The 16,426-nt window shown below is 37.5% G+C and overlaps 2 protein-coding genes across 2 annotated transcripts; both read left to right on the top strand.

The window, feature by feature from the left end:
• The first annotated feature begins 203 nt into the window (after positions 1–203).
• On the top strand, positions 204–4,519 carry LOC114522210. The gene is made up of 4 exons (XM_028542843.1): positions 204–585; positions 2,272–2,359; positions 2,639–2,829; positions 3,738–4,519. Exons 1-4 carry the CDS (start codon positions 217–219, stop codon positions 4,011–4,013), a joined length of 924 nt encoding a protein of 307 aa, XP_028398644.1. The 5' UTR covers positions 204–216; the 3' UTR covers positions 4,014–4,519.
• Positions 4,520–4,709: 190 nt separating this feature from the next.
• LOC114522412 lies at positions 4,710–8,297 on the top strand. The gene is made up of 4 exons (XM_028543084.1): positions 4,710–5,094; positions 6,616–6,703; positions 6,957–7,147; positions 8,022–8,297. Exons 1-4 carry the CDS (start codon positions 4,726–4,728, stop codon positions 8,295–8,297), a joined length of 924 nt encoding a protein of 307 aa, XP_028398885.1. The 5' UTR covers positions 4,710–4,725.
• Positions 8,298–16,426: the final 8,129 nt, after the last annotated feature.

Below are 16,426 nucleotides of genomic sequence, written 5' to 3'. Positions count from 1 at the left end.
GAATCTACAATAAATCAATATTAGCGAGAAAAACTCTAAAACCTAACAGCGTATATGCAATTCTCGATATTACAAACACCTTCACAATATGAGTCCTGTCAAACGGGTTGCTAATATTTATATTTCGATGTTCAACATTAATAATTTATTTTTGGTTACCTGCTGCCGTTTTAAAGGTTTTCAATTCCAGATTTATACATCACTTCAGTGCGTCGCATGTATAATTGTAAAGAAACGTTACCTACAAGGATGGCTGTCTGGGTTTATAGACTCGCTGTTTTACTCTCGAGCGTAACATTGACTTTGCAACACGCGTCGTTTTCTGCAGACGCTAAGAACATTAAAGTAGCACATTTTTTTCGTCTTCGTGACCATAGTCTCCGTGCTCCTCCTCTAGCAAGTTTGAAAATTTCGGGTAATGAAATGAAGTGTCTAACACTCAGTGTTAAAAACGAAAATTGCTACTCGTTGAATGCAAGAAAGCAAGAAAACGAAGACGTGATTTGCGAGCTGTTGAACAATACGATGTATCAGCATCCAAATAATTTAACACGAGATGAAAGCATTACACACTGGTTTACTAAGGTAGGATATTTTTGCCTCTATGTCAAAACAGCTGCAATATTCAGTAATGCGCTCAATACCCCATATAGGACATCTTGAGGGTCAATAAAATCACATTATTCAAACATGACACAGGTTCAGACTATAAAATTTCAACTTTATTTCAAAGTCATCTTGAGTCTAAAATTTACCGTCTCAACCTGTGACTGTATTATTAGTTTTTTCCTTTCCTCCTTAAATGGGCATGGTTTTTAGCAAGGTAAATGAATAATACTTTTTTCGTAAAAAACTTCAAAACTTTGTTGTCGTGTTTGATGATATGAAAATTTGTCCGTTTCTAGGGCAACCGCCAGATTGGCAGGTGGCGATCGATCTAGTTAAACGAGCTTCGTTATGTATAATAAAACACGAATATTTTGAACACAGCCATAGGCATAAGTGGAAAAGGCTAAAATAGCCTTCTAAGACCATGTTTCGAAGGAAAAAAGATGAATTCCGCTCCGTGCCTAAATATCTTCTGTTTATCTCCCGCATCAGGAGTCTCAACAGTGTGTAGAGAGCAGAATATCTTGGACCGGAATTCTTAGCGGCGTTCGCGAGCTGGACCTTTACCCTTTTAGCTTTCAAGGCAAGCGCGTAAAACGTGACGCTAGTTGATTTATGATCGAGTGAAGGAGTTCAGCCTGTCTTTACTTGGGAAAAACATACTCCCTTTCGAAACAGTGAAAGAGTTACTCTCGACACTCATCTTTCTTATGACGAACACTCTTCGTTTATGTCGAATGTTTGGGCTAATACAACCAGCAAAAACATAGACAAATTACAATCTGTTCAGAATTTTGCCTGTCGTATCGTAAGCGGAGCACGAAAGTATGATCATGACGTTACACCACTTTTAAAAGAGTTAAGATGGCTTCTTGTAGCAACCCATGCAATTGTATTATCGCAGCACCACTATGGGTTTCAAGTGCATGACGGGCTGTGTCCGAATTTATATTTCATCTCAATTTATAAAGCGTCAGGATGCATCCAACCGTAATACCAGGGACTCACAACAACTTAATATTCAAAACGGCAACAGGTCAACGGATTAGTTGATTCTTTTAAACGTTCGATGAAAACGAAGTTATTGAGTGAGTTTTTGAGCAATTAGGTTCATGCTTATATAATTAGCTTGTAATTGTATTGTTAATAGTACATATTATAGTTATTATATAATTAGTTATTAGGAACTTGCGTTTGAAAAGCCTCGATGGGGAAAGATAATTAAATGTCATCGTCACAATCATCATCATCATCAAGGTCAATTTGAGTAGGAATTTGTTCATGTTCAGGAGCGATTTAGTTTAACAAAGAAACACAAAGAATCCGCAAGGTTTTCTTACAAACAAAATCGTCTCTAAGCAGAGCGATTTTGGAACTCAAAGTTGCCTGATAATCAACTACCGTCCCGCATTGCGTGCTTGAAAGCCAAAAAGGGAAAGGTCTATTGGCGTTGAGCGATGCCTTTGTCAATTCTATTAGACTTGGAACTCGTGTACACCAATTTATAAATGTTTTGTCCTACAGTCCTGCGCCTGTAAGCTTTTTGAGTATGAGTTAACATTTTTCTGACAAAAAAATGGTGAATTCGCCCAATTTTGCCTCCGAAAATTGCATTAATATTTTGATCATGAGCTGATTTCTTCTCCTAATATTGCCTTCCAGGTTCCATGTGTTCCTAGTCCATGTTTTAAATCATACACCACTTGCATTGCCAAAGATTCAGTTCTTGTGCCATTCGCATGCGTTTACAGTAAGTATACTCCGTGTTTACATATACGGTTTCATTTTTTTAAATTTGCTTCGTTGTGCCTTCTATCAGCCACGTTCTAATTATAGATTACTAATTTTTATTGTAAAAATTTCGGATTATTTCTTGCTATTATGAACCAAATTAAGGTACAGTTGGAAAGCTAAATAACTGCTTTTATATGCTGCGTAAGGATTAATTCATTATATTCAATATATCCTGCGTAAAGAACAGTTAATTTTCATTTCTATTGCAATTGATATACGTAATGTCCTTTTCTAGAATGGGACTACAATTTCGCCTTACGTAAACCAACAGCACAGTCTAATGTCAGGTTTGCAGGTGGCGTACATCTTTCATCACACTACGCCGTTGATGGCATCAAAGCTGCTTCTTGTTTGGGTGATCCCGAGACTACTGGGTGTGCTCATTTGGACACTAGTCACAATCAATGGTGGCGAGTTGACCTGCAGGTAATAATGTTGTCTTATGAGCACGTTTTTCTCCACAATACCGTTCAAATCTCCACATCACCCTCTTTATGATTACGTCAAGGCCCCAGAGGCGTAGCTAGAACGATAATTGGGGGTATTTATTCATGTATTCAGTTCTGTCCGAGGGAGTGTTGTAAACTATTGAACTTATAAAAGAAATCCGTCGTGCAGATAACTGAATAAATGAATAAACAACCTCTCCAAGTTATCGTTCTAGCGACGCCACTGCATGTCCTAGACCATAAATATTGCACCGGTTTCGAAAAATGTCCATCTGCACCCCCTCCCAAATTAATTGAGCTGTAGTGATTATTCCTCATGTTTGACAAGCACATCTACTGATCTGCGTGATTCCTTATTCGACCGTTAGTTTGCCCACTAAATACATTAAAAATTGTTTTGACAGATTTTTTATACAAAACGTCCTTTGGCAATCGGTTAAACGTCCTCATGGAGGTGTTACAGTACTTTTAAAAACGATACGATACGATACGAGCGTTATTCATAGGCGTACCTCTTCGTTTGGGGGGACAAAAAATATCGCCCGAATTTTTGTCTTATACAATGTGCCCGGATTATAACTTTCACCAGATTTGTAACAATGGACTTGGCAAAGCGGTGGATGTGCTTTCAAGAAAGTGTAACAAAAATGGCGAAATAGGATACAAATAATTATGTGATATATATAAATAAAAATATATATAGATAAAAATTTTAGTTAGGTAACTCTTTTTCAGTTTGCTCGAATTTTTTGCTGAACATTGCTCGAATTTCTTGATTGTCGAAATTCTTTGGGCGGCAAGTGCCCCCCCCCCCTGCCCCTTGTCTTGTTGCATGTATATTATTTAAAGGATGCGCTCTTTAGGAACTATTTTGTCCATTTTCAGATGAAAATTCCCGTAGGTAGAGTTGGCATTGCAAACAGAAAAGATTGGACAAACGGTTTAAAGAATTTTGAAATCAAAATTGGTGACAGTTTGGAAAACGAAGGTCGAAACAACCCGAAGTGTGGAGATCGACATACAGTGCCACACAAAGAGTATAAGATCATTTCTTGTTCACCTCCCCTCTCTGGTCGATATGTTGTCATTCAAGGTTTCGATTCTTCAAATTTGGTCATAATAGAAGTTGAAGTATTTGCAGCGGAAGTTGAAGTCAATTAAAGGGCTACAATTTTACAATACATATAGTCAGTGTGCATGGATATCAGCACTGACTGGACACATACAGTGTCAGCACTGAATGGATTAAAGTATTTCGTGCATGGAAAACGTCTCTAAATTAACTTTTCTAAACTTAGAACCTTTAACGCACTTTCGTCTTCACTTTGGTTGGGTTTTAGCACGTTGTTGTATAGACTCTTTTTTCTCTAAGATAATTTTGGTGTCTTTGACATCTTTGCAAGGGGACAGCTGCATCTGCTACCTTTTTGTTTTGGTATTGCCATGGCAATGACGGCATTATAACCAGAAGATAACAACAAGCTTGCACGGTCTTTGCAATGCTGTATTAATTTTAATAGCGAAATAATTATTAACACATTAAGAGTTAATGCAATATATACTTATTTATTTCGACAATTTAAAATAATAAAATACATAAATATACTTAAGATAGCGAATCTACAATAAATCAATATTAGGCAGAAAAAAATTTTCAAAATGTTTAAAAGAACAGACCTTATAGCAATAGACAATAAAACCTTATAGCATATATATGCAATTCTCGATAAATTACAAACACCTTCACACTATGAGTCCTGTCAAACGGGTTGCTAATATTAATATTTCGATGATTCAACATTAATGTAGTACCTGTCAGTGTTTGAAAGGCTTTCAATTCCAGTTTTATCCATCACTTCAGTGCGTCGCATGTATGATTGTAAAAAGAAACGTTACCTATACAAGGATGGTTGTCTCGGTTTATAAACTCGCTGTTTTACTTTTGAGCGTAAAATTCACTTTACAACACGCGTCGCTTTCTGCAGACGCTAAGAGCATTATAGTAGCAAATTTTTACCGTCTTCGTGACCATAGTCTCCGTGTTCCTCCTCTAGCAAGTTTGAAAATTTCGGGTAATGAAATGAAGTGTTTAACACTCTGTGTTAAAAATGAAAATTGCTACTCGTTGAATGCAAGAAAGCAAGAAAACGAAGACGTGATTTGCGAGCTGTTGAACAATACGATGTATCAGTATCCAAATAATTTAACACAAGATGAAAACATTACACACTGGTTTACTAAGGTAGGATATTTTTGTCTTTATCAAAAAAGCTACGATATTCAGTAATGCGTTCAATACCTCAAGCAGGACAGAGAGTCAATAAAATTATGTAATTCAAGCAAGACACAGGTTGAGACTATAAACTTTCAACTTTATTTCAAAGTTACCTTCAGTCCGTCCCAACCTGTTACTGTATTATTAGAAGGAAAAAAGATGAATTGTGCTTAAACAACTTCTGTTTGCCTCGTATCCACAATGAGAAGGAAGCAGAATATCCTTCTCCGGAATGTTTAGTGGCGTTCGCATGCAAGTGTTTGTAAGCAATGGACCTTTACCCTTTTAGCTCTCAAGCGTGCAACGCGTGACGCTCGTTGATTGTCAAGGTCAATTTTAGTTGTAATTTCGCCATATTTAGGAGCGATTTAGTTTTACAAAGAAGCAAAAAGAATCGGCAAGGTTTTCTTACAAACAAAACCGCTTCAAAGCAGAGCGATATTGCAACTGAAAGTTGCTTGATAATCAACTACCGTAACGCTTTGGGCGCTTGAAAGCTAAAAGGGAAAGGTCTATTGGTGTCGAGCGATGCCTTTTTCGAATCTTTTCGACCTGGAACCCATGTACACCAATTTATAAATGTTTTGTCCTACAGTCCTGTGCCTATCAGCTTTTTGAGTATGAACATTTCTCTGACAAAAATCGGTAAATTCGCCCAATTTTGCCTCTCAAAAATTGCATTAATCCCCGAGCCGGTGCGAAGCACCGGGCAAGGGTACTAATTCCGCCCGGAGATTTTAATTACGCCCGGGAATGCAAATGCGAAATGAAAGTTGTCCGCCATTATGTCATGGACGTTGGGCGTTTTTGTAAGTTATGGGCATGCGTGAGTATAAGACGAGTTAAAACTGGTAACTAGCAAACGTTTACAAACGTGCGATTGGCTAAATTAAAATTTGGGTTCACGTCAGCATAACTGATATTTTGAATTTGAATTATAAAACTTTTTTAAATAATATTATTTCATTTGGATGATCTTAAAAATATACGAAAAATTGACTCGTAAAATTAATTAAAATATAATGTAAAAGATACCTTTGGATAGAAAAATTTTCATTCAAAGGGATGGTAAAAAATCTACGATTTTGAAGCATTTTTAAAGTGTTTTTGAACAGGTAAATGGGTAGATTTTGTATTTTAAAGCATACAAGTATTTTGTATGTTTAATATGTGGATTTATCAACAAATGTATGACACCTCTTTGAATTTATTCGTCAATTTCATTGAAATGATTTTGATTTGGAAAGTATTTATTTTTAAAGGTGAATTTGTTTAAAAAGTAATTGAAATTTCGCTAAAAATTGTAGTATTTAAAACTATTCGCAGCACAATTATGATTATAGTCGAATTTGATAGCTCGAGAGTCGACTTTATAATTGAACTTGATGGAAATATAAGTTTATTGCTTCAGGCGAGGGGATTTTGCATGCAATGTATTTCTAGTATTTTGATCATGTTCTGATCTCTTCTTCTAATATTGCCTTCCAGGTTCCATGTGTTCCTAGTCCATGTTTTAAATCATACACCATTTGCATTGCCAAATATTCAGTTCATGTGCCATTCGCATGTGTTTACAGTAAGTATTCCGTGTTTACATACGGTGTCATTTTTTAAAATTTGCTTCGTTTTGCTTCTATCCGGCAAGTTTGATTTATAGATAACTAATTTTCATTTTAAAAATATTCGATTATTTCTTGCTGTTCTGAAGTAAATTAAGGTACCATTTGAAAGCTAATGATGAATTCATTATATTTAATAATTATATCATGCGTAAAGAGGAGTTAATTTTAATTTCTATTGCAACTGATATACGTAATGTTCGTTTCTAGAACGGGACTACAATTTCGCCTTACGTAAACCAACAGCACAGTCTAATGTCAGGTTTGCAGGTGGCGTATCTCTTTCATCACACTACGCTGTTGATGGCATCAAAGCTGCTTCTTGTTTGGGTGACCCCGAGACTACTGGGTGTGTTCATCTGGACACTAATCACAATCAATGGTGGCGAGTTGACCTGCAGGTAATAATGTTGTCTTATGAGCACGCTCTTCTCCACAATACCGTTCAAATCTCCACATCACTCTTTTTATGATTACGTCATGGCCCCAGAGGCGTAGCTAGAACGATAATTGGGGGTATTTAATCATGTATTCAGTTCTGTCCGAGGGAGTGTTGTAAACTATTGAACTTATAAAAAAAAACCGTCGTGCATAACTGAATATATGAATAAACAACCTCTCTAAGTTATCGTTCTATCCACGCCACTGCATGTCTTAGACCATAAATGTCGCACCGGTTTCGAAAATGTCCCTCTACACCTCCTCCCAAATTAATTGAGCTATAATGATTATTCCTCGTATTTAACAAGCACATCTACTGATCTGCGCGATTCTTCTTTTTACCGTTAGTTTGTCCACTGTTCATGACATTGAAAATTTTTTTGAGAGAGGATTTATACAAAACGTCCTTTGGCAGTTGGTTAAACGTCCTCATGGAGATGTTTCAGTACTTTCAAAAAATTATACGATAAGATATGATACGAACTTTATTTCAAATCACAGATTTTTACTGAGGCAATTATCACCCAATTTTATCAAAATGAATACCCTATCGGCGATATAACTAAGTCATATATATGGAGACTTGCACATGACGATCGAGAATAATTACGTAGAAAGAATTATGTAGAATATATATATATGTTATTTACCAGCTGCGCAGTCTGGATAGAAAAATATTTTCCGGAGGTAGCTATCAAAAGGGGGTGGGTCTATGACTTTACAAACTTGGATTTTATAATATTAATTTTGTAAAACTTAGACAGGACCAAAAATAATTCGCATCTATATTTGTTAAAGGATGCGCCCTTTAGGAACTATTTTGTCCATTTTCAGATGAAAATTCCCGTAGGTAGAGTTGGCATTACAAACAGGAAAGATTGGAAAAACGGTTTAAAGAATTTTGAAATCAAAATTGGTGACAGTCTGGAAAATGAGGGTCGAAACAACCCAAAGTGTGGAGATCGACATTCAGTGCCACACAAAGAGTATAAGATAATTTCTTGTTCACCTCCCTTGTCTGGTCGATATGTTGTCATGCAAGGTTTCGATTCTCATCCTTTGGTCATGACGGAAGTTGAAGTATTTGCAGCAGAAGTGGAAGTCAATTAAAGTGTTACAATTTTACAATACATATAGTCAGTCTGCATGGATATCATCACTGACTGGACACATATAGTGTCAGCACTGAATGGATTAAACTGAGTATTTAGAGCATGGAAAACGTCTCTGAATTAACTTTCCTAAACTTAGAATTTTTAACGCACTTTCGTCATCTCTTTGGTTGGGTTTTTAGCACGTTATTGTATACACCTTTGTTTCTCTAAGGTAATTTTGGTGTCTTCCACCCGACGATGCTGCTAGTTGCCGTTGGTGGCACTTCTACGAAGATAAAGAATGTAATCCTTTTTCATGAAAGGACATCTCCCCCCCCCCTTCGAACATCTCCCCCCCCGAAATAATTATTAACACATTAAGAGTTAATGCGATAATTATACTTATTATGTTCGATAATTTGAAATAATAGAATAGATAAATATACTTAAGATAGCGAATCTACTACAATAAATCAATATTAGCGAGAAAAACTCTAAAACCTAACAGCGTATATGCAATTCTCGATATTACAAACACCTTCACAATATGAGTCCTGTCAAACGGGTTGCTAATATTTATATTTCGATGCTTCAACATTAATAATTTATTTTTGGTTACCTGTTGGCGTTTTAAAATTCCAGATTTATACATCACTTCAGTGCTTAGCATGTATAATTGTAAAGAAACGTTACCTACAAGGATGGCTGTCTGGGTTTATAGACTCGCTGTTTTACTCTCGAGCGTAACATTGACTTTGCAATACGCGTCGTTTTCTGCAGACGCCAAGAACATTATAGTAGCACATTATTTTCGTCTTCGTGACCATAGTCTCCGTGTTCCTCCTCTAGCAAGTTTGAAAATTTCGGGTAATGAAATGAAGTGTTTAACACTCTGTGTCAAAAATGAAAATTGCTACTCGTTGAATGCAAGAAAGCAAGAAAACGAAGACGTGATTTGCGAGCTGTTGAACAATACGATGTATCAGCATCCAAATAATTTAACGCGAGATGAAAGCATTACACACTGGTTTACTAAGGTAGGATATTTTTTTCCTCTATATCAAAACAGCTGCAATATTCAGTAATGCGTTCAATACCCCAGATAGGACATCTTGAGAGTCGATAAAATCACATTATTCAAACATGACACAGGTTCAGACAGACTATAAAATTTCAACTTTGTTTCAAAGTCATCTTGAGTCTAAAATTTACCGTCTCAACCTGTGACTGTATTATTAGTTTTTTCCTTTCCTCCTTAAATGGGCATGGTTTTTGGCGAAGGTAAATGAGTAATACTTTTTTTCGTAAAAAACTTCAAAACTTAATTTGTTATCCTGTTTGATGATATGAAAATTTAGGCAACCGCCGGATTGGCTGGTGGTGATCGATTTAGTTAAAAGAGCTTCGTTATATGTATAATAAAATACGCATATTTTGAACACAGCCATAGGCATAAGTGAAAAAGGCTAAAATAGCCTTCTAAAACCATGTTTCGAAGGAAAAAAGATGAATTCTGCTCCGTGCCTAAATATCTTCTGTTTATCTTGCGCATCATGAGGCTCAACAGTGTGTAGAAAGCAGAATATCCTGGACCGGAATTCTTAGCGGCGTTCGCAAGCTGTTGCATGCAATGGACCTTTACCCTCTTAGCTTTCAAGCGCGCAAAACGTGACGCTAGATAATTAAATATCATCGTCACAATCATTGTCATCATCAAGGTCAATTTGAGTAGGAATTTGTCCATGCATGTTCAGGAGCAATTTAGTTTAACAAAGAAACACAAAGAATCCGCAAGGTTTTGTTAGAAACAAAATCTTCTTTAAACAAAGCGATATTGGAACTCAAAGTTGCCTGATAATCAACTACGGTTACGCATTGGGCGCTTGAAAGCCAAAAGGGGAAAGGTCTATTGGCGTCGAGCGATGCCTTTGTCAATTCTATTAGACTTGGAACCCGTGTACACCAATTTATAAATGTTTTGTCCTACAGTCCTGTGCCTATCAGCTTTTTGAGTATGAATATTTCTCTGACAAAAAAATTAGGGAATTCGCCCAATTTTGCCTGCGAAAATCGCATTTATTTTGATCATGTGCTGATTTCTTCTCCTAATATTGCCTTCCAGGTTCCATGTGTTCCTAGTCCATGTTTTAAATCATACACCACTTGCATTGCCAAAGATTCAGTTCTTGTGCCATTCGCATGCGTTTACAGTAAGTATACTCCGTGTTTACATATACGGTGTCATTTTTTTAAATTTGCTTCGTTGTGCCTTCTATCAGCCACGTTTGAATTATAGATAACTAATTTTCATTGTTAAAATATTCGATTATTTCTTGCTATTATGAATCAAATTTAGGTACAGTTGGAAAGCTAAATAACTGCTTTGATATGCTGCGTAAGGATTAATTCATTATAGTCAATATATCCTGCGTAAAGAACAGTTAATTTTCATTTCTATATTGCAATTGATATACGTAATGTTCATTTCTAGAACGGGACTATAATTTCGCGTTGCGTAAACCAACAGCACAGTCTAATGTTAGGGTTGGAGCTGATGGCGTATCTTTTGCATCACACTACGCCGTTGATGGCGTGAAAGCTGCTTCTTGTTCGGGTGACCCTGAGACGTCCGGGTGTGTTCATCTTGACACTAGTCACAATCAATGGTGGCGAGTTGACCTGCAGGTAATAATGTTGTGAGCACGCCCCTCTCCTCAATGCTGTTCAAATCCCCACATCACCGTCCTTATGATTACGTTATGCCCCCAGGGGCGTAGCTAGAACGATAATTGCATAGGGGTATTTATTCATATATTCTGTTCTGTCAAAGGGAGTGTTGCAAACTATTGAATTTACAAAAGAAATAATGATGAATAAACAACCTCTCCAAGTTATCGTTCTAGCCACGCAACTGCATGTCCTAGACCATAAATGTCGCAACGGTTTAAAACAAGTACGATCGTACTACAGGGTGTATAAAAAAAAACGCAACCACCTAATATTCATGAATATCCTCTTTGTTCTACAACACAAAAGACGTTTGGCCCCTGGAATGCGAGAAAGCTTGTAATCATATTCTAGCGGCACAATCGTCGGTAAACAAAGTCGGGTGCGTAAACCAACGAGCTGAATTGAAAGTATTTAACGAGTAAAATTTTATTTACAATTCATTTTACAAGGTCGACAGTTAGCATTCAAGTTATCATGGACGACAATAAAAACTCGTTGTTCGGTTGTTGGCTGCACCATTATTAGTTTAGCTGATTTGACCATTAGCAGTTGAACTGTACGATTAGAAGCCATTTTAAAATCCCAGGGGCATAAAATCTATTGAGCTTATGAACAATATGAATTTTAGAATATTAAGTGGTTGCGTTTTTTTTTGATACACCCGGCCTGTATAGGGACCAGGAACTGCGTAACCGAGTTTAATTTCTGAACTGCATTGTATTTATAACCGGAGAGGACAATGTATTTCTAATCGTTTCCGTTTACTTATATATAGGCTGAATATTAATGATATGTATATATTATTTGCTGCAAATATATCAAGAATTGCTTGTAACTTGCTTCAAAGGTCAAAAGTAAAAATTCGAACTCCGTCAATCGATGCGGAATAATGCTTAGAATAATTGTGCCAAGTTTCATTCCGATCAAACAAGTAAGTGATAGAGCCTTAGGGTTTTTTTAAAGAGCGTCGCCCCCTAACAACAACAAGATTAGCAGCGGTTAGGGACCAGTTCCTGGTCCAAAAATGTCCCTCTACACCTCCTCCCATTGAAAAATTTTTTGGGAGAGGTTTTTATACAAAACGTCCTGTGCATGGCAGTTGGTTAAACGTCCTCATGGAGATGTTTCAGTATTTTCAAAAATGATACGATAAGATATGATACGAAAGTTATTTCGAATCACAAATTTTGACTGAGGCAATTATCCCCAAATTTTGTTCAAAATGAATGTCCTATCGGCGATATAACTAAGTCATATATACATGGAGACTGGCTCATGAGGATCGACAATAATTATGTAGAATATATGGGGCAAACGTTTGAGTCCAGTCGTTGTAGAATTCCAGTATTAAATCCTGGCAGCGTATTCGAGTTAAGACATGCGTGCTAGTGTTTCAGTACTGTAAACCATATTAATTGCACACTATTTCGGTCCTAATTATCTAAATTATAACAAAATAAAATTCTCATTCCTTTACACCGCAACATGGGTGGGAAAAAAGGCAAAGTTATGGTGCACAAAGACAAATAGTTGCATTAAGTAGTGAAGGATTCTTTCCTCGTAAGATCGCAGAAAAAGTGAGAATTTCAAAAGGTGGTATGCAACTAACCTTGGAGAGGTTCGAAGAAACTAAATCCTACTCAAGCCAACTTTTAGCTGCTTCGGTCATGCTGGGTTTGGCAATATTGAAAGATATAATAGGATCCTAATTAAAGAAAAGTATCATCCAATTCTTCAAGGACATGGAATTTCATCTGGCACAAAGATGATCGCGTGTCTAACTACATGATAATCACCCTAAACTTATGCACATCTTCTATGTGCCCGAAATCTTATAGAAGCAAACTCGTTCTGGTGATATCGTTCTCATGTTTTTCCACCTCAAATTCCAGATCTAAAACCTATGAAGCACTTGTAGGACCGTTTTAAAAAGAAAAGGGCGAGGCACAGACCCACCAGCCAGGATAACTTGAGGAAAGTGGTCGACGAATGCTGGCAAAGTATTGAACGTGCGACATTAAAAAACCTATGGAATCTATGCCAGCAAGAATAAAGACCGCTTCGAGAGCAAAAAAGAGGAATACTAAGCATTGACATTTTTTCATTTTTGCACATTAACATACGTTAAATGAATATCATCACATCCCATAGTTGTTGTGCAGCACGTATTTTTCAGTTTACTTATTTACTTTTTTCTAGTTCACTTATCGGTAAGGTTTTCTGTAGAAAATTAATATATGCTGCTAAAACAATGAAATACAGTCACTGGACTCAAACTTTTGCCTCAAACTGTATATATATGTATATATATATGTAAGGTGTGTTTGTTCTTCTACACAAGTATGACCAACCGGGCAAGCAGAAAATTCTACTTGACCGCGGTGGGAATCGAACCCGCGACCTTCGCATTTCTAGAACGATGCTCTACCGTCTGAGCTACAAGGCCAAGTTGGGAACGACTGTGATTTTGCTTGAGTTGTTATTGACAATGCGGAGTTTCGTCCTTTTACATGTCGTTATGCAGTTACTTCTGCAAATGTTGATATATATATTTGTGCTTTTTTTTTTTGCTCTTAATTGAGCCATGTTTCACTTGTGGATATATATATGTAAGGTTGTTTGTTCTTCTACACAAGTATGACCAACCGGGCAAGCAGAAAATTCTACTTGACCGCGGTGGGAATCGAACCCGCGACCTTCGCATTTCTAGAACGATGCTCTACCGTCTGAGCTACAAGGCCAAGTTGGGAACGACTGTGATTTTGCTTGAGTTGTTATTGACAATGCGGAGTTTCGTCCTTTTACATGTCGTTATGCAGTTACTTCTGCAAATGTTATATATATTGTTTTTTTTTTTGCTCTTAATTGAGCCATGTTTCACTTGTGGATATATATATGTAAGGTGTTTGTTCTTCTACACAAGTATGACCAACCGGGCAAGCAGAAAATTCTACTTGACCGCGGTGGGAATCGAACCCGCGACCTTCGCATTTCTAGAACGATGCTCTACCGTCTGAGCTACAAGGCCAAGTTGGGAACGACTGATTTTGCTTGAGTTGTTATTGACAATGCGGAGTTTCGTCCTTTTACATGTCGTTATGCAGTTACTTCTGCAAATGTTGATATATATATTTGCTTTTTTTTTTGCTCTAATTGAGCCATGTTTCACTTGTGGATATATATATGTAAGGTGTTTGTTCTTCTACACAAGTATGACCAACCGGGCAAGCAGAAAATTCTACTTGACCGCGGTGGGAATCGAACCCGCGACCTTCGCATTTCTAGAACGATGCTCTACCGTCTGAGCTACAAGGCCAAGTTGGGAACGACTGTGATTTTGCTTGAGTTGTTATTGACAATGCGGAGTTTCGTCCTTTTACATGTCGTTATGCAGTTACTTCTGCAAATGTTGATATATATATTGTGCTTTTTTTTTTGCTCAATTGAGCCATGTTTCACTTGTGGATATATATATGTAAGGTGTGTTTGTTCTTCTACACAAGTATGACCAACCGGGCAAGCAGAAAATTCTACTTGACCGCGGTGGGAATCGAACCCGCGACCTTCGCATTTCTAGAACGATGCTCTACCGTCTGAGCTACAAGGCCAAGTTGGGAACGACTGTGATTTTGCTTGAGTTGTTATTGACAATGCGGAGTTTCGTACTTTTACATGTCGTTATGCAGTTACTTCTGCAAATGTTGATATATATATTGCTTTTTTTTTTGCTCAATTGAGCCATGTTCACTTGTGGATATATATATGTAAGGTGTTGTTCTTCTACACAAGTATGACCAACCGGGCAAGCAGAAAATTCTACTTGACCGCGGTGGGAATCGAACCCGCGACCTTCGCATTTCTAGAACGATGCTCTACCGTCTGAGCTACAAGGCCAAGTTGGGAACGACTGTGATTTTGCTTGAGTTGTTATTGACAATGCGGAGTTTCGTCCTTTTACATGTCGTTATGCAGTTACTTCTGCAAATGATATATATATTTTGCTTTTTTTTTTGCTCTTAATTGAGCCATGTTTCACTTGTGGATATATATGTAAGGTGTGTTTGTTCTTCTACACAAGTATGACCAACCGGGCAAGCAGAAAATTCTACTTGACCGCGGTGGGAATCGAACCCGCGACCTTCGCATTTCTAGAACGATGCTCTACCGTCTGAGCTACAAGGCCAAGTTGGGAACGACTGTGATTTTGCTTGTTATTGACAATGCGGAGTTTCGTCCTTTTACATGTCGTTATGCAGTTACTTCTGCAAATGTTGATATATATATTTGTGCTTTTTTTTTTTTTTTTTGCTCTTAATTGAGCCATGTTTCACTTGTGGATATATATATGTAAGGTGTGTTTGTTCTTCTACACAAGTATGACCAACCGGGCAAGCAGAAAATTCTACTTGACCGCGGTGGGAATCGAACCCGCGACCTTCGCATTTCTAGAACGATGCTCTACCGTCTGAGCTACAAGGCCAAGTTGGGAACGACTGTGATTTTGCTTGAGTTGTTATTGACAATGCGGAGTTTCGTCCTTTTACATGTCGTTATGCAGTTACTTCTGCAAATGTTGATATATATATTTGTGCTTTTTTTTTTTTTTGCTCTTAATTGAGCCATGTTTCACTTGTGGATATATATATGTAAGGTGTGTTTGTTCTTCTACACAAGTATGACCAACCGGGCAAGCAGAAAATTCTACTTGACCGCGGTGGGAATCGAACCCGCGACCTTCGCATTTCTAGAACGATGCTCTACCGTCTGAGCTACAAGGCCAAGTTGGGAACGACTGTGATTTTGCTTGAGTTGTTATTGACAATGCGGAGTTTCGTCCTTTTACATGTCGTTATGCAGTTACTTCTGCAAATGTTGATATATATTTTGTGCTTTTTTTTTTGCTCTTAATTGAGCCATGTTTCACTTGTGGATATATATATGTAAGGTGTGTTTGTTCTTCTACACAAGTATGACCAACCGGGCAAGCAGAAAATTCTACTTGACCGCGGTGGGAATCGAACCCGCGACCTTCGCATTTCTAGAACGATGCTCTACCGTCTGAGCTACAAGGCCAAGTTGGGAACGACTGTGATTTTGCTTGAGTTGTTATTGACAATGCGGAGTTTCGTCCTTTTACATGTCGTTATGCAGTTACTTCTGCAAATGTTGATATATATATTTGTGCTTTTTTTTTTTGCTCTTAATTGAGCCATGTTTCACTTGTGGATATATATATGTAAGGTGTGTTTGTTCTTCTACACAAGTATGACCAACCGGGCAAGCAGAAAATTCTACTTGACCGCGGTGGGAATCGAACCCGCGACCTTCGCATTTCTAGAACGATGCTCTACCGTCTGAGCTACAAGGCCAAGTTGGGAACGACTGTGATTTTGCTTGAGTTGTTATTGACAATGC

The sequence above is a fragment of the Dendronephthya gigantea genome, unplaced genomic scaffold (genome assembly GCF_004324835.1).
Source record: "Dendronephthya gigantea isolate DGI-Jeju-01 unplaced genomic scaffold, DenGig_1.0 000022F, whole genome shotgun sequence".
Taxonomy (NCBI): Eukaryota; Metazoa; Cnidaria; class Anthozoa; order Malacalcyonacea; family Nephtheidae; genus Dendronephthya; species Dendronephthya gigantea.
The sequence above is the reverse complement of the archived record's forward strand: the minus strand, read 5'-3'. Positions and strand labels throughout refer to the sequence as shown.

What these genes read in the sequence shown, in the direction of transcription:
- LOC114522210 (XM_028542843.1), top strand. Translation starts at nt 217, where the DNA reads ATGTATAATTGTAAAGAAACGTTACCTACAAGGATGGCTGTCTGGGTT. An exon ending in TTACACACTGGTTTACTAAG is followed by an intron (nt 586 to 2,271) that starts GTAGGATATTTT and finishes ATTGCCTTCCAG; the next exon opens with GTTCCATGTGTTCCTAGTCC. An exon ending in GCCATTCGCATGCGTTTACA is followed by an intron (nt 2,360 to 2,638) that starts GTAAGTATACTC and finishes GTCCTTTTCTAG; the next exon opens with AATGGGACTACAATTTCGCC.
- LOC114522412 (XM_028543084.1), top strand. Translation starts at nt 4,726, where the DNA reads ATGATTGTAAAAAGAAACGTTACCTATACAAGGATGGTTGTCTCGGTT. An exon ending in GCCATTCGCATGTGTTTACA is followed by an intron (nt 6,704 to 6,956) that starts GTAAGTATTCCG and finishes GTTCGTTTCTAG; the next exon opens with AACGGGACTACAATTTCGCC. An exon ending in GGTGGCGAGTTGACCTGCAG is followed by an intron (nt 7,148 to 8,021) that starts GTAATAATGTTG and finishes GTCCATTTTCAG; the next exon opens with ATGAAAATTCCCGTAGGTAG.